Genomic DNA, 23,708 nt, shown 5'->3' with positions numbered 1-23,708 from the left:
GAAGTGCTAAGTCATTATATTGTACACCTGAAACTAATATTACCCTGTACAGTAACTAACTGGAAATGTAAATAAAAACTTAAAAATTTTTTAAAAATAGTAAAAGCCACACTGTAGTAAAATCTCTTTTGACCAGGAATGTATCAGACTGGGAATCCTTTCACAGACAGAAGAAGCCTTTTGGTCCTCAAAGCTCTGTTCCCAGAGAAGACTATGTCTTCCAGGTGAGTTTGGGTCTCCTCAGTGAGAGTACTCACAGGACAAACCTCTCTGCATTCCCATTTCCAGGGAGACCCAAAAGGGGTGCCCTCCTGGGGTTTCACACGATATTATCCTTCTACCTTCCCTGTGCTAAAGGGTCTCTTGACAACTTCTTCCTGTTCTCTGGGTAGTGAGCCTGGGTAGTAAAAGGGCTCCATTTTGGAAAAGGAGAGGAAAATGTAGATTACAAAGAAATAAACATAGCAACATTACGCATCATAAATGCGAGTGATTTCTTGGTGGATTTTGGGCTTTTATCTCACCCTTGGTTCTTCGTCAAGTTCTTTTTGTAAAGATCCCAGAACATCTCTGCTGAAGCCAGCAGTAAAGGGAAGAGTTTCCTACATAGGCCTGAGCCATCAGAGGGATGGAGTGGACCCAGGAGGCTGGGGTAGGGGCACAGGTGAGCTCCCGAGGGGCCCCCTAGTGATCCCCAGTGTCTGCAGGAGGAAGGGGCAGCCAGGCTCCAGTCCCAGGCTGATCACGGAAACATGGAGAACCAACCAGTGCTCCCAACTCCAGCACCCCCAAACACACACAAGCCAGCCCTGTAGAGTGAAAGGACATGGGCCCAGGGTTACCTATGGAATCCACAATGAACTACTGGATTATGAGAGAAATGTGACATGGGACTTCCCCAATTTGACTGGAGAGGACCAACACAGGGGGCATGTCTCTCTCTTCCTCCCTTTCTGTTTTCCAACAAATAAGCCTGGGATCCAGTGGTAGGGCAGAAGGAGTGGCTCTGGCCCCTGGTGGAATGACAAGCCAGCTGAGGACACGCTCTAGCAACTGGGTGAAGGGCAGGTCTCTTTCCTGTCCCCACTGCCACAGTCTTTTGGCTCGTCTGTCTCTGCCTCTGGCCTCACCATGGATCTGTCTCTCCCTACATCTGTCTCATCTGTTGTCTTTTACACACACACACACACACACACACACACACACACACACACACACCATGGAAAACTGAGACCAAAACAAAGGCAGAGAAACGGTATGAAACTCACACCGGGCCAAGCCACAGGGAATAAGAACTGCAGCGGGTTGTCCCCGAGGAAGGGAAGGCACGGCAGGGAGCGGAAAAAGAGGGAGAGGGAAGCCCCCGCTTGTCCCCTCAGCTCAGCCGCCACGTAAGGACCCACATGTCAGGCTGAACTTGGCTCTTCCCTGGTTCTCCTCTGCAAGGAGGAAACGTTTCCTGGGCTATCCCTGTGTCCCTGTCAGGGGGTGCCCACCTGCCTCCTCTGGAAATCCCATAATCCTACATTTATGAAACACATGGAGAAGGGATTGACACACGTTTGGGTTCCCTGGAGGTGGAGGCAAATGGGGGGGGGGGGGCGTGGGCCCCGGAGCAGGCCAGGACTGTGCTTACAGCTCTTTCTGTCTGTCCAACCTCCCCGTCACCCTTCCTGGGCTGTCCAACCCGGGGAAAGGAGCAGAAAACGGTGTGTGTGTGTATGTGTGCATGAACACACACACACACATGTGTGCACACAGATACACAGAACACCTCTCTCCAAAACACCCTCAGAGAAAAATAAAGGCAGGAAGCCGAGCATTCTGGATACAGAGGGCTTATCAAGTTTTACTGAACCATTTTTTAACAGATGAGAGTCATTCTCCACCTTGCAACAAGAATGGTTCTCCAACGTTGAGAACTAACTGAACGTCAGAACATAAAAATCGATTTTGAAATGACTCCGAGGGCCTGGCTATTTAAAGAGAACTTTCCATAAAAAGCTCAGTAAGGTCCCTTCTGCAAAGGAAGCAGGCTTCTCATTTAGGGCTGTGAGGGGAGTTCAGCCCTGGAGGCACAGACTAAGGGTGAGGGAGGCCGAGAGAATCCGATCCCTTGCCCGGTTTTCTGCGGTGGCTGCGCCCCAGAGCCTGTCAGGGGACGCACGCCAGAGGAAGGGCCGGGCAGAGACCAGAGTGAAGGGCAGAGGCCTGGTCTGCACATGGCTCAGCTCTGCAGAGCAGAGGGAAAGGCGGCAAATGACACAAGACAGGCAAGCAAGGCGTGGTCTCTGGGGGAGCCCTGTGCCAGGATGGTTGCCCGCCCTCCTGAGGATGGAGGACAACAGGCCGGGTTCAGTTCCACTGCTCGTGGACAGTGGGTCACGGAGCAGAGAGGAAGAGGACCGAAGGAACCATGCTTGGGTTTCTACGGTGCCAGTCCTGGTGGCCCGACCACAAAAGGAGGTGGTGGGAATGGGAAGAGAGGTCACTGAATTCAAAGAGATTTGAGAGCCAGAATCGGGGTAAGGAAGAAGTAGGATTCAAGGACGCCTCACACAGGCCCAGCACCAGGGACCAAGCGTGTGGAGGGAACAACGGGGCAGGAGCTGTTTTTGTGGGTTGGAGTACGGAGATGCTGGGTGGGAGGTCTCCAACTTGCAGTATCCATGAGTTACCCTCGGGAGAGGCCGCGTGGGGAAGACAGTGGATGAAAGTGGCTACAGCACGAGGCAGAAAGGGGGTGAGACGTAGGACCATTGAAGCCACAGGGACCCATGAGGTTGCCCAGGAGGTATGCAGTGGGAGAAGAGCAGGTGGCCAGGGGCAAGAGCCTGGGGAGCACTGTAGACCAACAGAGGATGGCTAGAAAGAGAGGAGGAGGAGCGGACCACAGCGATGTCGTGGAAGCCCATGACAAGCCCACGACAAGCATCTCATGAAGCAGAGGAGCATTCGGTGCTGCCGGCTGCACTGAGAGGCTAGAAGGCTAAGTGGTCACAGCTTCAGCAACCGGGGCTCAAGGGGGCCCCAGTGTGAATGAGAAAAAGGTGCCCCTTCCCCAAGGTAGTTGACATCTATGAGAAAACTATTGTAACACACTGATTTTATTAGAACAAAACACTTTACTGCCATCTGTAGGAAAATTGTTATAATAAATAATAAATGTATGACGTCTTAGATGTGGTGCCTGCATGGGGGAGCCCTGGTTATTGGCAGTGCAGTAAGAGTGTTCAGCAGAGCACGAAATTTGCCAGCGAGCACGCCACAAGCTGTGGGTAGCACACTACACAATCAAAGATGGCTTCAACAACAAGGAATTTATGACCCTATGTAACAAGACGGCGAAGAGTTGGGGCAGTTCCAGAGTGGGTCCTTTCTCAACAGCTTCATGGAGAACCAGGTCCTTGCCATCCTCTGTGTGCTGGCTTACTTCCTCACGCTGGTCCCCTCGTGGTCACAAGATGCCTGCCATAGTGCCGGTCATTACATTTTTCCACAAAAATGATCCAAAGGCAGAAGATGAAGATGTGCCTCTTTGCATGTCCTCTGTCATGGGGCATAAAGTTTCCTAGAAACTTTCCCAGCTGCTTCACCCCCCAACTCCCATAACCACCACTACCACCACCACCTTCTCCTCAGGTCTCACTGGTCATAAACAAGTCACCTGCATGTCCCTAAACCAATCACTGGCAAGGGGAATGGCGGCACTGTGATAGGTTTGATCTAAGAAGACCCCTCCCCCTAAGGCAGGGGGCGGAGCTTCTCCCAGAGCACTGGGCCCTGGGGAAAGCGGAACAGCACCAGGATTCTTTCAGCAAGGAGGAAGGGAGAGGAGTGAGCCACAGGCATAAAGTCAGACCACAGTGGGTGGAGGAGTGAGGGTGAGTGTAGACAGGGAGACACAAACTCAGATGATGCTTTCTAGAACTTTGTGAAGGGAGGAGAGACACCATCACAGCAGGGAGACACAGAGGGCAGGAAGGATATTGTCACTGTGCACTAAATGTGTCTGGACTTTCTTGCCCAAAGCTGACTTCATGAACGGTACCAGCAGTCAGAAAGCCAGACAACTGAGCTTTATCCCAGTTGGAAGTATCTCCTCCTGCACCCCATCCCACCTCCGGCCCCAGCCAGTTGCTCCCCCAAGGCCTATCAAGTCTAATTTTCAGTATCTCTAGAATCCACTCTCTCCTTCTGGAGTTTCTCAACAGCAACAGGAACAGCAGTTTGGACTAGATAATTATTTGGAGAGGCGCGGGCTGCTACACCTTGAAGGATTTTAGCAGCTGCCAGATACCAGGAGCACCCTCAGCCCACCCGTGCCCCACTCTCCAGCCAGGACAATCAAAGATGTCTCTGGGGGCTGCCAAATAGGCCTTGTGGGGTAAAGCTGCCCCTGGCTGAGAACCACCGCTCGGGATCCACATGAAAATCCTTATAGATCTTTGAACTCATTTCTGGCTTCAGCGAGTCTTCACATACTCTGTTCCATTTCCTTTCCCACTCTCTGCCCTTGACCCTGTAACCCCTGCTCACTCATCAGTGCATTATAATCGCTGATCTGTCTGTCTTCCTCTCTGACTCAGTGGTGAGATGTGGGAAGGTAGGAACCATCTTTATAAACCAACATTCAACTTAATCGACATTGTATCTCTAGAGCCTAGCACTTTGCCTGGTACACACACACACACACACACACACACACACACACACACTTCTTTAATGAATGAAGGAAGGAAAAGCATGAATGAATTAATGAGTCAATGACTCCTGTATGCCTTTCAGATCTTCCCCAGCTGGATATTGAGGGCCATTTCCAGCCTGAACCTCTCCTGAAAAGGGAATCACTCTCTGAAGCATAGTTCATCCAAAAGGGTCCAGGACATCAGCCCTGTGCCATTTACCCCAGTCTGCCCATCTGGTGAGACAAGGCAGGTCCTCAGTCTTGGTTCCAGAGTGCAGCAAAGAGCCAAGTGCCCTGGAAGGATCACACTGGGGCCTTGGGGCCTGAGCCAGGGGAGCAGGCTCACAGCAGGAAATAGGAGAAGCCCTCCTGGGGAACAGGAGAGAAGGCGGCCAGCGCTGTGCTCCAGAGTTCCAGCCCCTCGGGCGAGAGAAGCAGAGGCCTCTATTTTGGAAACACTATGTTTTCATGCTCTTTGCTTTTTCTCTAAGTACGTTCCTGCTGCCCCCGTAGATTAAGCCTGATCTCTGCAGGAGAAGACAGACCCGTAGCTCATGCTAAGCTTCAGACCATGAGAAAAAGGTGTATTTGTGCAGACCAGATCTTTAAGCAGGGTAAGGAAGCAGAGCAAGAGAGTCACAAGAAATCCTAAAATTGTGGGGGATAAGGTCACAGCCAAAAGTCCAGCAGCCCTCCCTGCCTGGAGAGTTTCTGGCCCAACCCTTTCATGGTGCTCCCCTTGGATAAAGTGGACCCTCTTCCTGGGCAGGATCAAAGAAAGCAGAAGGTATAGTAACCGCCCACCTAAGCAAACACAGCCTGGGAAAGGAAGAGAAGTCTAAGGGAGGAGGGGGAGTGGGAAGGGGAACGTCCTGGAGAACTAGAACATGCTGGGTCTTTAGGCAGACCAGACACCAAGCCCTGACCAGGCTTGTCAAAGGATAAAGTTCCATTCGGGATGCTGAGCTAGAGGTGGCCCCCCACTCTCTGCCCCCGCCCGCCCCGGCCAGGCAGCCAGACACAGCTGTCTTCTACACAGTCACACCTCACTCAGGTACTACAGGGACACACAGCCAACACGGCCCCATGGTTCAAACTGTTTTATACTGAAATACATATGGGCTGATCCAAAAAGGGTTGGGTTGGGAGCGAAAGAAATGATGAAAGGCGGGTGATCCCAAGACTCGACGTCACCAACTCTTGGAGCGCGTGCCCGTCTGTTTACACCCCAGCAGGCGGGTCAGGCCCGGAGGTCCGGAGGAGCTCAGCTAAGCCCAATGGAGAAGGCGGCCAGTCGTGGGCCAGAGTCCTCAGCTGAAGGGTTTCACCAGCTTCATGGCAGCGTAGTTCTGGAGGGAGGGGAGAGGCAGGGACACGTGATGACAGATGCTGGGCAGGGGGCAGCAGGGCGGGGTGGGGGGGGGGAGGCAAGAGCTGGGAAAGGAGGCTCACCCACTCAGCCACCCGCCCACACCTTACCCTCACCACCTCCCACACCACCCTCAGCTCAACACTCCTCTCACCAACCACACACACCCACACCCTCCTGAAGCTCTGCTCGTACCCTCCAACCTGGAGCCATGGTTGCATGAATGGCTCTGACTGCTCCCCCACCAACCCAAGGCCCACTTCCATGCCCCAGCCACCTGCCAAAGGGCAGGCCTGCCCTAGCCTCCTCCATCAGACAGGTGGCCCAAAGGCATGGCTATGATTCTCCCCAGCCCCTCCCATATACCCTCACATGGGAACCCACATGGGCTCATTGGCCACCACACTCCCATCCAGCCAACAGAAGGAGAGGGCTGAGGGGTGGGCTGTGTGGGGATGACCCACCGTGCATGTCAGCCCCAGAGATGGGTCACCCCTGATTAAGTCCTGCCAGCTGCAGGACTGACAGGAATCTCCCCTCCCCACTCCTGCCCCCACAAAAACCATGAAAACACATACAACACAACACAAGGCTCCTAATTGGGACAGTATGTTCCCCAGCGCCGGCCCAGGGAAAGCCAACTCTGGAAACAAAGCCGCCGCTCCTTCCCCGCCAGATCGCCTCCTGCCTCCCCACGCTGGCCCTGCTCCCGGCTGGCTCGGGCGTGGGGGGGGGCTGGGGGGAATCAGACAGGCTGCCCTCCATGTCCCCCTCCCAGGGCACTTTCCAAGAGGGTGGGAAGTTAGGCCAACTGGAGGGGAGCAGCCCTCACTTTGGGCCCCTCTCTGTCAGATCCTCGGCCCCCAAGGCCTAAAAGCCAGGTGAGGGTCTGGGACCCACCCAGTGATCAGGTGACTCGGCTGGAGGGGTGCAGAATTTGCCCCGGTGGTAGCAAAGACCTACACAAACAAGGTCTATAGCCTCAGGCCTCTACTGTCCCTCTCGCCCTAGACCCCTCACCTAGGATCTGGCCCTCACAGGCAGCTCCGGGAGAGGGAAGGCAGAGCTGGTAGCTTAAAGAGGACAATTTCCAGCAGGACTCAAGGATAGTGATGCCACAGTTGGGGGACAAGACAAGGGAGAGGCTCTGAGCAGGGCTGTTGGACAAAGGGCTCCTGTGGCCCTACTCACGGGGCCTGGGGCTAAGGCAGCCCCAGAGAGGAGGAAGGACCACAGGCTGGCAGGAACCAGAAATCTTCCCTCCCTCTCCTGGCCATGGAGCAAGCCCTCCTTCCCTGGGTCCCTGAAGGTCTGGCCTGCCACCCAAGTGCCTGGCAGGGCAGGGCACCGCTGGCCACAGGCAGGAGTTAGTCACAGAATGGGCAGTGGTGACACTTGGGACCGGCCCCTGCCCTCCCCTTGGCTCTGATGGAAAGCACCCCCAGGAAAGGCAAAAGAGCTCCCCTAACCACAGTGCTAGTCACAGCAGGTCAGAGCTGTCCTAGCCTGGCTCCCTCCTCATGTGGACAGGAGAGCCTTGCCAAGGTCACAGAGGAAGTCCCTGGCAGAGCCAGAGCTGAGCCAACGTCTGACTCCAAGCCCAGAGCTCCGTTCTGCACCGACTCACAGAGCTCAACATGGCCGGAGCAGCTTCTCCTCCACAGCCCAGGACTCGGCATTTCAAACCAGCTCCCTGGTCCCACTGCTGCTGCCCTTCAGACCACCCGCCTCCTTGTGAAGCAAGGATCTGAGCCAACTCTCCTCTCCCTAAACTCCCCTGGCCAGAGCCTCAGGATGGAGCCCCAAACGGTACCCTGTCCCTGGTTCACGTGAACCGCTTTGCTCTGCCTCCCGGGGAGCCACGCTCCGCAGTGACGCAGAGCTCGTCACCCTCTCCCTCATGCTCACAGCACTCCCTCACCTCCCAAACACACACTCTGGGCTTCATGAAGCCCTCATCTGAATGGAGTGGCAGCCCAATGTACCCAAAATGAGAGGAGGAGGGCCCGAGTCCTGATCTGAGGCTGTCACATGACTCGTGAGCTTCCATGGGCCTGTGTCAGTGATTTGGGGATTTTGTCTTCCTTTGCTTCCAGAAGGCCCCCCCCAAACTGCGCATTTCTTGTAGGGCCCTATAACCTGGTCCCTCCCCTGGACCACAGCCAGAGTCAGCCAACCGGCCATGACTCCTTCCAGAACATGTTTCAGATGGCGCTCCAGGTGATTGCAGCTGGCGGAGAGGGCCTGGCCTGCAGCCGGACACATCAGCCATCCCGGCTCCAGACCCTCCTTTCTCATTTATGGCCCAGAGTGTAGCTGGGGCCTGGACGGCCAGGCCCGCCTGCGCACCTGCTGTTCCTCAGTCCATGATATGAAGGACTGAAGGGGAGGGCTTTGGGTTTTAACTGTCTTCCCGGTAGGAGATGCGTGCTGCCCGTGTAAGGTCTCGCCAACCACAGTGGGAGAGAGGTCTCTATCCTCCTCCTCCTCCTGGAGAATTCGCAAAGCAAAGAGGACGCAGACATGGAACTGCAACTCCCAGAGTGGACTGCCCGCTATGGGGACCATGCCCTTGGCCGCAGCCTGGTGCTGAGCTGGACTGAGGCCCATGGCGGCAGGAACCCAAGACCAGGAGCTGGGCAGGTTCCTGGGCAGCCCTGAGCCAGCCCCTTCTCTTCACTGGGTTTCCGTTTCTTTGCCATTAGAATCCGGTGACATGGGGTTGATCATGCCATTCTCTCTACCTTTATACCAAATCGAAATTCGTATATGAGAAAGGTTTTTTAAAAACTTAAAGAACATTAAAAATCAGGAACCAGGGGTGCCTGGGTGACTCAGTGAGTTAAAACCTCTGTCTTCAGCTCAGGTCATGATCCCGGCATCCTGGGATCGAGCCCCTCATCTGGCTCTCTGCTCAGCAGGGAGCCTGCTTCCCTTCCTCTCTCTCTCTGCCTGCCTCTCTGCCTACTTGTGATCTCTGTCTGTCAAATAAATAAATAAAATATTTTAAAAAAAAAAAAAAAAAAAGGAAAGAAAAATCAGGAGCCAGCCTGGGAACACTTCAAGGTCTGAAGTTCCAGAGACATGGTGGGGTGGGGGGGCTGGAGCCTTGTTGCTCCCTGATGAGCTGGGAGGGTGGGGAAGCACAGACAGGGAACAGAGGCCCTGCTTCTCCTCCCCAGGAGTGGCCTAGTAGAGTTGGGGGTGCAGAATCCTTTGTTAGAGCGACCCCCATGGCTCCTTGCTGGGCATCAGCTGGCTTCCTACCAGAGCCACCTACACGCCTGGTGAGAGGTTCCTGGGTCCACCTCCTACCGTCCCACACTTTCCCCCGTACCCACCCCACTGCAGAAGGTGGGACACATTCCATCAAGGTCCTCAGGCAGACACTGAGACCCTCACCCAGAGCCACGGTCCCCCTTCCTCTGGACCTCAGCAGATGCCATTCTTATAAACAAGGGGGCCTTCCTCTCTGCTCTGCCATCCCAACCTACCCTCCCCTCCCAGACCCACTTCCACACACTCCTTCAAGAAGGTTCCCCTGGCCACCCCTGCCCAAGGGGTGTCACCTTCTGCCAACATTGATTCCAGAGTCTGGGGACTTGCTGAGGACTTGCTATGTCTCCCCACTGAAGGCAAATTCTCAGTACGCACACCCCACAGCCCACACCCGGACGAAGGGCAGGACTTCGTCCATAGAGCTGGGCCTTGTCTCTACCAGACTGGGGACTCTCCAGAGCAGGGGCTCCATGTCCCTCACTGGACCAGACGCTGCTCCGAGACAGTGTGTGGACCTCGCCATCAGGCCGACTCACCGGGAAGGAATAGAGGAAGATGCCCACGAAGAGCAGCAGGATGAAGAGAATGATGAAGAGGATGATGGCACACCGGAACCGCCGCCACAGGATGAACTTCATGGTCTTGTACGGAGACGTGAACCAGAGGAAGGAGGTGTCGGGGCGCCTGGAAGCGAGACCCCAAGGGTCAGCCGGGAATGCCCTACCCGGGCTGCCTTCTCCAAATCTTGCCCCCAAACTGCCCCGGTGCTCTGCGTCTGGCCCCAGGACCTGCCCCCACCCCCGCTCCACAACCTCCAGCCCTTTCCCTCTGTATTCCCTTGCCCTCTGCCAGTCAGCCGCAGCGTGAGCCTTGCCTGTGCTGCCCTCTTCCTCTTGGGGCCGCCAACCCTCGGCACCCCGCAAGACCCAGTTCTCAGCCACCAGCTTACTCACAGACTAGAGATGGGGGAGCTGCGCAGAGGCTCGAGGAGCCACCGCAGGAGGTGAGCCATGGAGTGGGCCAGCTAAGCCAAACTGCCTGCCTACACGCACAGGGCTGCTCCATGGCCAGGGAAGGATGGTGGGAAGTGAAACCAGAAAGCTGACTGTGTCTTACTCACAGCCAAGAACCTCAAATCCCGTAGGTCATCTGCCAACTCAAAGAGCAAGCAGGGTGACATGTCTCAGTAATGGCTGTTTTAACACCAGAGTGCCCATCACTTGGTGTCCTGGGTCTCTCTGGTCTTTGCACCCAGATCCCAGCATCCTTGGACAGGGACACCTCTCCCAGCTTTGCCAGCCCTACGGCACTGGGGACCTTGCCATGATAAAGTGGTGTCTGACCCAAGCCGGACTGTGGGGAAGGAGCCACTAAACGCAGTTCTCACCGCTGCCCCCACAGCCATCCTCCTGTCTCCAGTACCTACCCTCAGTGCCTCGACATCCGCTAGACTGGTCTCTATCCTTTAGGGGTCTATGAGGTAGGGAAGACAGGGATTCAGGGATGGCCCAATTAAGGCTGGAAGGCCATTTCAAAGCCACATGGATGCCACCGGTGAGCCACATAAGGCAGCTTGGTCAAGGTAAAAACCTTGATTGGGCTCCAGGGTTAATCAGAACAGGCGTGAGAATTCCAGCTTCGCTTTCCCAGCGGAATGACCTTACTTAACTTTGCTGACACTGTTTCCTCCTCTATAACATAGGGATCATAACAACCCAGCAAAGAAGATTCCATACCCCACGACCGCAAGCGAGGCACACAACCAACACCTACCCAACAGCCCCTGCTTCTCGAATTAGCTGAGGGGTGTTCCCTGTTAGGGTGCCTGTCACCTGCCCCTAACTTACCATGTGGCTTTGGACAAATCACATCCCCTTCTGAACCCTGTAGGGTCTCGTGACCTCTGGGTGGCTGCTCAGTGGATGCCTCCTGGACCACCCCTCCCAGTCCGCTGGGCAGCAGGGGCCAAGGGCTGGGCACTAACCTTGGGTCCTCGAGCTTGGGGTTCATGTTGGGTTCATCCCGGCCCTGGCCAGCAGGCCGCTCCTCATGTTCACTCTCTGCTACGATCTCCAAGGTCATTTCCAGCTTGCCCTGAGGGGACAGAGGGGACCTGGTCAGGTGCTCAAAGGCTCTGCCTTGTGTCTTGGGCTGCAATCCGGCCCCAACAGACATAAGAGCTGCTTTGTTATTATTTTTTAAAGACAAAATCACAAGAGCACGACTGCTCCATTTAGAAGCTATAGAAATGTCTAAAAAGAGAGCATGAGCCATACCTCCACTATGTGGAGATGAGCACTGTTCTGTTTTTATGTACTAGAGCTATTTTCCCATATGCAGTATCTCACTTGTGCCTGTATCGTTCTAGAGCTTGCTTCTTTCACTTAGAAATATACTATGTTTCACTACACAATTACATATTCTTTAAAGTTTGCTCTGTAAGGGCTATAAAACGTTCTATGGGATGGCTGAGCGTAATTTATTTAGCAAACCACTTATTCGGGTTCGTTTAGGTTGTTTCCAAGTCTTTGATGTTATAAATAATGCTGCAGAAAAACACCCCAGAGCCTACATTTTTAATTGTGTCTGTTTATTTGTTTAGGAGAGATTTTAACAAGTGGGATGACAGAGTCCAAGGGCATATTGCTAAATCGCTGGCTATATATTACCAAATTGCTTCCCTAAATGGTAAAACCATGAGCCCCCCAAGCAGGCGTAAACGAGGGGTCTGCCTCTGAGTCCTCCAACAATGCACATCTAGGGTGTTGTTGTTGTTGTTGTTTTTTAATGTCTAATTGAAAAGGCAAAAATGTTGTCGCATTTAAAATGATTCCTTTAATTCCTAGGGGGAATGAACCCTTTTAAATGTTTAACGGCCATTTGTACTTCTTTCATGTATTATCTATGCATGTCCTCTGCTGGTTTTTCTTTTGAGGTGCTAGTATTTCTTAATAAGTGTTAAAATTCCTTCTACAACTAGCGTATTTTATTTCAAGGTCCATGTTAGGGACTGGCCAGCCTCCTGAGGTTTCTCAGGGAGCTGTCCGGGATTCACTTCCTCTTCAGATTAGGACAGTTTTCCACCATGTCACTCTTCACCCCTGAGCAGCCCCTCTGGGTGAGGACAGCCATGCAAGGATGGTCCCTGGAAGGATCCTGCTCCAATGGGAGAGGCACTCCCCTAGACTCCCCTGGAAGCCTGGCCCAGAGGGGAGCCCAGGACACAGAACCCTTGAGGCCAAGTAGCAGAGCATAAATGACACAGGGCCTGCAAAAGCTAGGGGTATCTTTCCACTTAAATTGGCTCAGATCATGATCCCGGAGGCCTGGCATTGGCCCCACTTCTCCTTCTCCCTCTGTCTCCCTTCACCTGCTTGTGCGTGTGCTCTCTCTCTTTCTCAAGTTAATAAATGAACATCTTTAAAATAAATAAATAAATGGGCTTCCTGGGATGGAAGCCTCAAGGAGTGGAAAACTGGGGACTGGAAGAGAACCATGACAGTGCCTCAGAAGACAGGAAAAGGTAGGGTAAGAGAGAAGGAGGGCTCCAGGTCCATGCCCAGGGACCTCTATGGAAGAAGCTAGTCAGGCGCCTGCCCCAAGCTGGAGGGAGCCCACATACCGCCAGGATCTTCTTCTCGCCCTCGTCTGCCACGCAGGGCCACCAGCCCTTCACGGTTTTCTGTTCGAAAAGGGACACAAACCACTCCGGGTGAAAAGTGTCATCCAGCTGGTCCAAAGAGCACTTCTCGGCGGTCTTGGCAGGCTTGGGCATATGGTTCAGATCCAGCTGCAAGGAGCCTACAGTAGAGAGGGGTTTTTTGACTGCGGGTTTCTCTATCACTGCCAGCCTGGGGCTACCCTGGTGCTGGACAGTTTCATGAAAAACTGTCACCTCCTCTGCTTAGATCTCTGGGCTTAGCCATAGGTCCAGTCCCACAGACTCTTCATGTCCCCACCCATCACCTCTCGTTCCGCACAGCTGCCCATCCAACTCTCCACAAACCCATACGCTCAGTCATATACTCTTACTGGTTCACCCTTCGCGGAGCTTGCCACGCACTCAACTTCAGCTTCCGTTATACAAATCCATTCATTCACCCATCGTCTCCATCCATCCATCCATTCATCCATTTCTTACATTGGTTTTATTGTGGCAGAATATATAAAACATAAAATTTGTCACTTTAACCATTTTTAAATGCAGAATCAAATGGCGCTAATTACATTAACACCATGCAACCGATCACCACTGTCTATTTCCAAAACTTTTTCATCCCCCACAACAGAAACGTTGTAGTCATTAAGCAATAACTCCCCATGCCCCCACCCTCTCCTCTCAGCCGCTGAGATACTCTACTCTCCTTTCTGTCTCTATGAATCAGCCTGTTCTAGAGAGCTCACTAGGTGGCATCATAAAATATTTGTCCTTTTGTGTCTTTGACGTAGAGCAGGTTCCAGATTCCTCCATGTTGAAGTATGTATTGGGGCTTCATTCCTTCTTACAGCTGAACGCTGCGGCATGGGATGGGCAGACCACATTTTGTTTATCCATTCATTTGTCGATGGGACACTTGAATTGCGTCCACCATCTGACTCATGCAAATTGCGCTGCTCTGAACACTGGTGTGCGAATGTCGCAGTCTCAATTTTTAATTCTTTTGGGTATGGGAATAGAATTGCTAGGTCATCCAGTAATTTCTGGGTTGGGTTTTCTGAGGACCTGCCAAACTGTTTTCCATAGCAGCTGCACCATTTTACATTCACACCAGCATGTCTAAGGCTTCCAATCTCTCCACATCCTCTCCAGCACTTGTTGTTTTCCATTTTCCACTTTTTTTTTTTTTTAGAGCCATCCTAGTAAATGTGAAGTTGTATCTCGCTGTGGCTCATCTAGCCATTTTTTCATCTGCCCACCTAGTTCTCCATGCAACCATCTTCCTGTACTATTTATCTACTCAGCTGTTTTATCCATCATCTCCCTATATAGCCCCATCTACATGACTGAACCATATGACAATGGTATTCAGCTACCTCTGGCCTCTAAAAACAGCATTTCATGTGGTTTCATCTAATCCAATCACAACAACACCATGAAGTCAACGGGATTGGAGCATAAATTGCTGAAGGGATTAAGTGAGAGAGATAAATCTAAAAAATGTTTTCTGAGGCCAAATTAAAGAGATTTTTGAATACCATGCAAAAGAGATTGGATTTTTTTTTTTTTTCAGTGTGGAATGCTCAGTTACTGTAAGTCTCTACCAGTGGGATCTATTTTTCTAGTTTTCTTTCTTTCCACTCATCTACTTATTCCTTCACCTACCCATCTGCTGTGATCTCTCCCCGTCCCTCCGTAGCCACCATTTGTTGAGAACTACATCTGTCCACGAATCGGGCTATTATTGTATACATCCATTTGCTCAATTCTGTGTGAACATTCATGGGTCTATCCACGCCCACGTGTCTCTCCATCCCTCCAATATGGATGAATACTTATTTTCCATTTTAAATGCAGTCTAATGTAACATTAAGAAAAATCAGGATACCACACGTGTGTGTGTGTGCGCGCGTGCGTGTGTGTATACAGAAAATTATCCCAGTATGATCTCATAAAAGACAATAAGGAAACATCATATAATCTTTGGATTGGCAAGTTGATAGATCTTAGCTATTACTTTTTTTTTAAGTAATAAATATTTTTAAAAGCAAAATACATAATTAGAAACACATTATGAAGGAGAAAAAAGAAAACTTCTGAAGTTAAAAGTAGTTTTAATTGCTTTATTTTAATTTTTAAAAAAATAAAAGATGAGCCCGTTTTTATTTTGAACCATTTTCTCATTCAGTAAATATGCAGCTTTCTTTGTTTTTCTTTTTAAAATTAATTTTCTGAGGTCTCACCTCATAAAGAAAAAGTTGACAGAATTATGCCAAAAAAAGCTGTTAAGTCTGTAAGCAAAAAAAGACTTATAAAAAAATTAAAAAGCAGTTGAAAAAAGGGGAGGAATTATTCATAATGTGTCCTTACTATGCAAAGAGCTCTGAAAATCAAAAATCAAAGACAGGGCACCTGGGTCCCTCAGGGGATTAAGCCTCTGCCTTTGGCAGGTCATGATCTCAGGGTGCTAGGATTGAGCCCCACATCATCATCAGGCTTTCTGCTCAACAGGGAGCCTGCTTCCCCCATTGTGATCTCTGTCAAATAAATAAATAAAATCTTTGAAAAAAAATCAAAGACGAACAAGATGAACAAGACCATGAAAATAAAATCCCACCAATAATGTGGAAATAAGTATATTTTCCAAGTTCTACCTCACAAGTAAAGAAGAGATGCTAACAAAAATTAAAATGACGTGTCAGATAGGCAATTAAAAAAAAAAAGATACACTGGTAGCAAAAGTGATATGAAAAGGGCACAGGTAGGAATAAAATGTAAATGTGAAAATGTAAAACCTTTATAGAGAGCAACTGAACAAAATATTTCCAAAACCACAAAAATGTACAATGGCTCTAAAGATCTACTTACAGTTCAGGAAAAAAAGATACACACAAAGTGTTTAGAGATGTATGCCCAAGGGTATCGCTCACATCGGAAGACCCAAAGACGAGCTAAGGCCCCAAGAGAAGTTGAGTTAGACAGAATAGGGCCCAGCGACAGGCAGGAATTAAGTATGATGATGCAGATATAAATGTGGGCAGGTAACTACCAACAGAAAGGATATGCTTGAAACTAAGTTTTCCCCCAAAACCAGGATATAAAACATATGTGTGATTAAAGCTCCTTTTGCTATATATATGCCATAGACGTATGTAGTATTATATGTGTGTGTGTGAATACACTTCTAGCATATATGTGTTTGCATATATAGAAAATCATATATGGGAACATAGGAGTGGAGGTCATCTCTGGCTAGTAAAATTTTAATACATAAGCAAAGTGAGGCATTGTTGATCTGTATTTTCCAATTTTCTACAGGAATTATGTGTTGCAGGAGAATCAGAAAAATAAAAGTCCAATGGGATGTCATGATTTCCGACAGCCTGAATCTTTTCCAGGGATGGCTGCTGAGTGTGGGGGAGCAGGCGGAGAGCGGCAAAGGGGAGGGAGACAGAAGAGCAAGCGGCCTTCCTCCTCACCCCTGCTGGAGCTGCTCCTCAGAGTGCCCCTTCAGGGGTCCAAGGACTCTGCAAAGACCAGCTCACCTTTCTGCAAAGCTGGCCAAGAAGGGCTCCAGTGATCCATCCAGAGCCACCCTACTCCCAAGTTAGCAGAGTTGGCCAGAATCAGGACTCCTGACTCCCCATACTGCCTTTCTCGCAAGGTCCACTTTCTTTTAATTGAATGAAAACTCCCATCCCATAAAACGTACCAATTTGACCGTTTTAACGTATAAAACTGAGTGGCTTTTAATATGTTCAGGGCTGTGCCAGCACCCATTCTATCTAACTCCAGAACATTGTCATCACTCCCAAAAGAAGCCCCATGCCCATTAGCAGTCACTTTCCTTCCCCGCCTCCCAACGCCTGGCAACTGCCAGGCTACTTTCTGTCTCTGGACTGGCCTGCTGTGGACAATTCGTGTGAATGGAAGCATACAATCTTAGTCCTTTTGCAACTGGCTTCCTTCACTTGGCACGTTTTCAAGGTTCTTCCAGCTTATAGCAAGGATCCTTCCTTCCTTTCTTTCTGTCGCTGAATAATATCCATTCGTACGGCTAGACCACACTTTGCAGGGAACTCTTAGAGCTGTGACAGGGCTGTTACTCACAGTCCCACCTGCCTGTTCCATACAGCCATCCTCCTCGCCCCCCATCTCACCCCATCTCTACCACATCCTCTACCCAGCCCTCCCTGCTCCCAGCTCGGGTTTCTGCACACTTCTCCCCCACCGGATTCCTGTCTGGGGGCCTAGAGGGTGGAGCCACGGTGGCTTGTTCACTCATCACTTGGGCACAAGTGTGAGGACTGACAAGAGCTCCTCACTTACTGGGCCAGGTTGCCGAGTCTAGAAAGGGGTGTGTAGAGCTGGGGGCATCCCGTCAAGGGTGAGGCCAGAGGGTCGGTGACAGCCAGCTCATGCCTGCCCTGCCTTTGACCTGCGCTTTCCTCTCTTCTGTACCTGACTCCTACCATCCACGCAGCCTGGGTTCCATGCCACCTCTGCTGACAGGCCCTCAGGCACTCCTCTGTGTTCCAGACTGTCCTCAGCTCCAGGGAGCAATGACCCTGAGCTCCCTGAGGACAGAAAGTAGGACCATTCCTCCTTCCAGCCTTCCCAAGAATGTCACATGCACGTGCGTGCACATGCGCGTGCACAACACACACACACACACACACACACACACACAGAGGGGAGGGCGTTCTGGGTCAACTCCCAGTGTGCAGAATGGTACTGACAGGAAACGGTGCTCACCCAGAAAGTCGTCAAAGGAGAACTTGTCATTGTCCCAGATCTGAAATACCACTCGGGCTGGGATTTTGCTCTCAGTCTTGTCCAGCCTCCAAAAAGCATCCTGGCCCAGAATAAGAAGGAGGAAAGCAAGATTAGAGAGAAAGTGTGGTTCCTGCCAGCCTAGAAGGCTGCCCAGAGGAGGCAATGAATGGGATATCTCTTAGGGACTTGCCAGTGCCAGGTCTTGGCGGGGAGATTGCTAAGATGCCAGTGGACAGTGTTCAAGGACCCAGGAAGGAACCATGCAGGCTGACTTCACATGACACGGTTCCTTGAAGCCTCCCAGTGTGGTAGGCAGAACTTTCATTCCCATTTTACAGATGATGAAGCAGAGACTTGGAAACGTTAAGAATTTGCCCAAGGTCTGACAGCTAATAATAATAATATTAATCTGCACTTCCTATGTTCTAGCCTTTTGCCACTCTGAGCTCATTTATCCTTCCAACAACCTATAAGGGAGAGGCTATCCTTACAGCTGAGGAAACCAGAGCAAGGAACTTGTCTGAGTCACACTGCTGAGAAGTGGGGTTCAAACCCAGGTAATCCAGAGTCCTGCTCTCACCTCCAAATCCTGCTTTGCCCCTGTGCTATTACAGGGGAATGGGTAGGCCGGCTGGGAAGCTGAGGGCCTCCATGCCCTAGCTATCACTGGAAGGATCCCCCCGACACACTGTTTTAAGGAGCTAACACTGGGCCACAGTCACCCAGCTCCTCCCTGGCCACAGCAAGCCACCCCATCCTTCTTTCCAAGAACTTGCCCTGGGGCAAATCAAAAGCCCCCAGTGCTAGGAAGTTCTCCAGTCTTTTGTTTTCCCTACCCCACCCCCCGCCCCAAGACCACTCTGCCTGGGCCAGCATTATTGCAGGCTTTGTCCCCCAGAGGCTCGTAGAGGCTGAAGGAGAAGGAAAACCATGCTAAGACCTGGGTTCCCTCCTGAATCCAGCCACACTCAACCCAAAGGACTGTCCCTGTGGCTTTCCCACTCATGCTTATTCCCTGTCCTCTCGCTGTAGGCTTTCCTGAGGGAGTGGCAAGGACAGGAACCATTGTGACGATCCTGCAGACACCAGGGGCCAGAACCTGAGTGTACCCAGTCACTGCAGGGGCCTGGACCCAGTCTCGGGGGACAGACTCTACGGGGAGTCTGGGAGAACTGCTGGTCACAGAGGGTTTGCCTCCCCCTGGGTGCCCTGTACCCACAGCCTCACTGCCCAACCGGGGCTGTGCGGGTATCCCACAGACCCACAGAGCTCCCAGACCAAAACCCCCATTCTGTGAGGAACAGGCACCTTGCAAATCACACCACTGCATCCTGGACCACTGCCTGATTTGGCGAGGCGCTCGGGCCCCCAGCTGGCCCCCGTCTGGTGCCTCCCCTCTTCCGGGCCCCAGCCCTCCTGCAGGTGCCTCCCTTCTCTGGCAAGGCTTTTATGGCCAGCTCTGCGGGCCTGCCTGCACAGGCCGCCAGCATCCTCCGTTCCTCTGGCCGGCCTGGTTTATGGGCTCAGTAATGAGCCAGAGGTTCAAACGGCCCCTGGTGGGAGCAGCTGGGCTGGGGCTCCAGCCTGGGGAACGGCCCCCCAGGTCCCAGGCGCTCATTACGCTCCCGGTCTGGGCCCTTTTACTAGCTGTTTATTTGCAGGGTGGGTGCCTGACGCGCAGGCAGGCCCCAGTGGGTGTGCTGGGCTCCAGGTGGGGAGCCAGGCCGGGGCAAGCAGCGGTGGTTCAAAGCAGCCGGATGAAAGGAGACCCTTGTGCTTTATGACAGTCTCGTCTGGTTAATGGGGTCCCTGGAGGGCCTGCCTGCCAGAGGCCCCGAACCCCTCGGCAGAAGGCTGGCTCTGCGGCAGGACTGGGGAGCCCAGATGCTGTGAGGGACCCCCACACCATCCCACTCCCAGGATCGGGCCTTTGAAGCCCAGACTAGCTCATTGGTGCCCCACTGTGGGTACAGATCCACCTGCCTCCTGGGCCCCTTCTCCCACATAGGGACACACTGGCTCTTCCCTGGTCCAGCCAGACCCTCCCTCACTCTCCTGGTGGACTTCAGAGGCCCAGACGGGAGGTGGAGGCTCCGCCCCTCCCTTCAGCTACTGTCTCCCCACCGAATTCCATTCCGCCCCCCTCCCCGGGGGGACGTCTTCTGGACTCCCTGACACCTCTTCCTTCTCTCCACCTGGCAGCCTTGCTGGGCTTCTCCTTCTTCCAGGGCTAGCCCCAGCCCCATGGGCTATGCCACGGTGGGTCAGCCCGATTCTTTTCTTCCTTGCCAGTGCCTAGGACAGAGAGATGGGACTCTTGCACTGACAGAATGGAACCCCCTCAAATTCTTCCCCAGCAGATTCAGCTGGGCCCTCAGCCCTTCCAGCATCTCAGCAGACCTTAGCATCACGATTAGCTTTCTTTCCCTCCCCCTGTTCTTTTCTCTCCTGCCCTCTCCCTCTTCGCTCCCTTGCTCAGCACAGCAGCTGGTCTCAAGTCACCTGCCACAGGGCCAGGAGACACTCTTCCTGCTTTGTAGAAAAAACGGAGCTTCCTGGACCTCCTCGCCCACATCTCCACCGTCACAGTGAAGGGGTTAGTCCCGCCTCCCACTTAAGCAGGCCACTCGGCATCTCTCAGCCTCAGTTTCCCGTCAGTACCTAGCCCCTAGCCTGGCAGGCCAAGCACCAGAGACAGGATGTCTGAGCCCTTGGGGGCCCGTTCACGACCTTCACCCCACTTCTGCCCATAGCGAAGAAAGGCAGTGTGGGTTTGATCTGGAACCCTTCCCCCAACAAATGCAACATTGGCTTTGTTATGGAAACAACTTGTGATAGACAAATACCTTGAGCAAAGGCAAACGAGATGAAACCTACAAAGAGGGTAGGCTTTCCTTGACTGCTTGGAACCCAAGGCTGTTGTTAAATTCTGCCTTCTCCAATGCACTACGCAGCAATCCCTGGGTGAAAGCATTCACATAACCTCATTTAACCCTATTTTCTTTTGTTTGATGGTTTCAGAATATTCACTGGAACATTCCGGTTTCTCTAACATGCAGAGGAGCCTGTGTGTTGGGCTGGGCAAGGGTCATGAGGAAAGCATGAAGGGAAGAGAGCCAAGAAGACCTCAGCAGTGCCCAGAAAGTACGTTCTATATTCCCTTCCTGAAGCTACTCAACCATTCAGGAAGCAGGCGTCACGGAAGCTTGGTGGCTTGAAGCATTGTGCCCCCTCAGGAAGGAAATTGGACCAGCAGAACTGAAATGCCAGAGAGGCATTCCCTTTGTCCAGCAGAGAGCACCTTGAGGCAGATGGGTTCTGGGTGGGATGCAGGGGATCAAAGCTCTAATGGAGGTACTCTCTGCCTCCAGCCAGCCCAGCTCTGGAGCCTCCCTGAGCTCTGCGGGCTCTCCCCAAGGGCAGGTGCGACACCACCAGAAGGGAGGCTGCCTGCCTTGGACTCTGCCTATCGCAGAAGAAAAGAATTTACCATCCAGATGAGACCTCAACGAGGAGCTGCTGAGACACAGAGAGCTGAGGTCCCAGGACCCCACTCTGTCCTCTGGCTGATGCACCAGGTCCCCCAGGGGCCTGCACCTTGCCGTGAGGTCAGGGAGGGAGGAGGGCAATGGCTTCCGGCCCGGAAAGCCTGAGCTGCACCCAGTAAGTGTCCAGCTTGGGCAGTGACCACAGGCACCAGACACAGAAATGTGGGGAGAGACATGATGGGAGGGACTTAGCTGAGCAACCCCAATCCTGTGGACAATCCATCCACAGGTGAGGCCAGCCCCCAGGGAAGCTCTCCCTCTGGGGACTGACCTCACTGCCCCTTCCATAACCATGCTGGGTATCCCTAGGAACGTTTTCTCGTTCTGCCCCGTGACCCTTCCTGCCACTTGGTTCATCTGGGGTCAGGAGGAAGGCAGTAGTTTCAGGAGCTGGACCAGTATAGACGGTGGTGGTGGCATGAGTGTGTGGGTGATTGGGGGGTAGCAGTGCCAATGAAGGCAGCCATGGTAGAGATGGCAGAAGTGGGGGCAGGGAGACAGGTAACGGGGCTACAGCCATGGGGATTCCAACATCCAGGGGTGCTGGTGAGGGGTGACAATGGCAGGATGGTGACACCCACAACAGAAAGCCCTGGGAGCAGGCCACTGGGGATGGCACGCACTCACCTTCTTAGAGACAGTGCAGACTTGCTCTGCAGGCAGATAGTCAAAGGGGAAAATGAACCTCCAGTTAAAGTTGCCTTCGCCGCCCAGGGACCGATAATGCACATCTGTTTTCTGCTTGTGCTCTTCAAAGCCAACCATCCAACTAGACAACAGATTAGAGAACACATCTAATTAAGGTCTCCTCCACAAGATGCATCCCCCCTCCCCCACTGAGGCAGATGAGGAATTAAGAAGGTAAATGAACTCAGTAAAGGATAAAGCAAGAACAATTTGCAGAAATCTCTATGAAGTACCAAATGTGCCATTCATTTTAAAACATCTAACTTCCCTTCTTGAGGGACACCCTCAAACCTTCTAAGTTCAACCCAAAGATTATTGGGGAAGAAATCCGGTGGGAGAAGGACTCACCAAAAGCCCTCCTTTCTTGTTCCCTCCCTTCCCTACGGCTGGAGCTCCCTCTTTCCACCACCCCAGCAGGACTGGGGCAACACCATGGGGCTGCGACAGGTGAGAAGGCCAATGCCTCCCTACCCTTTCACATAAATATCACTCATCTTCTCCCCTGTGATGCTGAGGTCATCCAGGATCACGTCCTTTGTGTTCCAGATAATACACCGCAGGAAGAACCTGTGCAGAAGAAGGGCTCAAGTCCACATGAATGTCTCAGCAAAGGGTGGGCCATCCTTCGCTGAGAAGCTGAGAGGCCGGCTCCCCCAACCAGACCCTAATGCTTGCCTGGCTGGGCACTTAGCCAGGCCCACATGAGAGTGATGCCCTGTGGCCTGAGCGGCCCAACACGCCACCTTAAGAGTGACCTCCGGGTCCCACCCACAGCAAGTGGCAACCCCCCCGCCACTCTACTCAGCTCCCAGCCTCTGGCTGGGGAAAGTCACCTTCTGGCTCTTCGTGGGGTGATGTTGAAGGGAGGTCCAGGCCGCCCCAGGGCCTTGGGAAATAGGTCGATCCACATCTGTAGCTTTCCCTGGGGAGACATAACCCCGTTGTCACTCCACCTCTTTCATTCCACCAACAGCTACTAACCCCCGGCTCTGTGCCACACAGGTGGGGCCCAGGACGAAGAACACCTAGGCCCTGCCCCAGGGAGGCTCCCCCTGCCCCCCCTGCCCCAGAGAGAAGGTACCTAGAGACTACAGGCCTGACTGCAGCCATGAGCCCACGCCCCACAGGCTGATGACTCGGGCCCGGAGGTAGGGGTCAGGGCAAACCTCCCAGGGATGATGATATTTGAGCTGAGTCTCAGTGTGCCAGGCGGACAAGGGGACAAGGGCATTTCCCACTGAAGGAATGACACACTCAAGGGTTTGGGAGGGTCAGAGAACACGTTTAGTCAGAGGAGTTTCAGAGGATTTCCACACGACAGGAAAGCACTCCACCTGTCACCCCTCGGCCCCCTCCCTCTCTGCAAGCTGGCTACTCTGTCCCCATCTCCCAGAGAAAGAACAGGGACTGAGGTAACTTCTCCAGGGCATGTAGCTGGAGACTGAAAGTTCACAACACCTGCTATGACTCTCCGGGGAGCTGGCAGCCACCCACCAAGGGCAAAAGAGCTCAGTTCCAAACAGCAGAGACCATGGACCCTGCATGTTTACAAAGGCCCCTTCATTGCCGCCTCAGCCCTTCTCTGCCTATCGCCTTTACTTTCCTCCTCCTCTAAAACCCAGCCCTGAGCTCACCTCCTCCAGGAAGCCTCCTGGTCTCAGTCCTGGGCCAGCTGTCCCTCTGCTCACCCTCCCTCTGCCTGGA

At 52.6% G+C, this 23,708-nt stretch overlaps 1 protein-coding gene across 21 annotated transcripts in view; it reads right to left on the bottom strand.

Moving 5' to 3' along the window:
- Nucleotides 1-5,771: 5,771 nt before the first annotated feature.
- Nucleotides 5,772-23,708, bottom strand: part of DYSF (dysferlin) — a 204,191-nt gene continuing 186,254 nt past the window's right edge. For all 21 annotated transcript variants that reach the window (XM_032352429.1, XM_032352420.1, XM_032352432.1 and 18 more), the window contains 8 exons: nt 22,838-22,926; nt 22,476-22,571; nt 21,945-22,086; nt 17,749-17,848; nt 12,958-13,136; nt 11,320-11,429; nt 9,872-10,019; nt 5,772-6,036 (listed from right to left, as the gene is read on the bottom strand). In XM_032352429.1, coding sequence (XP_032208320.1) covers nt 5,998-6,036; nt 9,872-10,019; nt 11,320-11,429; nt 12,958-13,136; nt 17,749-17,848; nt 21,945-22,086; nt 22,476-22,571; nt 22,838-22,926 — 903 coding nt within the window. In that variant the 3' untranslated portion in view covers nt 5,772-5,997. The remainder of the gene's footprint in view (nt 6,037-9,871; nt 10,020-11,319; nt 11,430-12,957; nt 13,137-17,748; nt 17,849-21,944; nt 22,087-22,475; nt 22,572-22,837; nt 22,927-23,708) is intronic.

This window comes from Mustela erminea, chromosome 7 (assembly GCF_009829155.1).
Source record: "Mustela erminea isolate mMusErm1 chromosome 7, mMusErm1.Pri, whole genome shotgun sequence".
NCBI lineage: Eukaryota > Metazoa > Chordata > Mammalia > Carnivora > Mustelidae > Mustela > Mustela erminea.
Note: the sequence above shows the minus strand (reverse complement) of the source record. Positions and strands in the feature narration are given on the sequence as shown.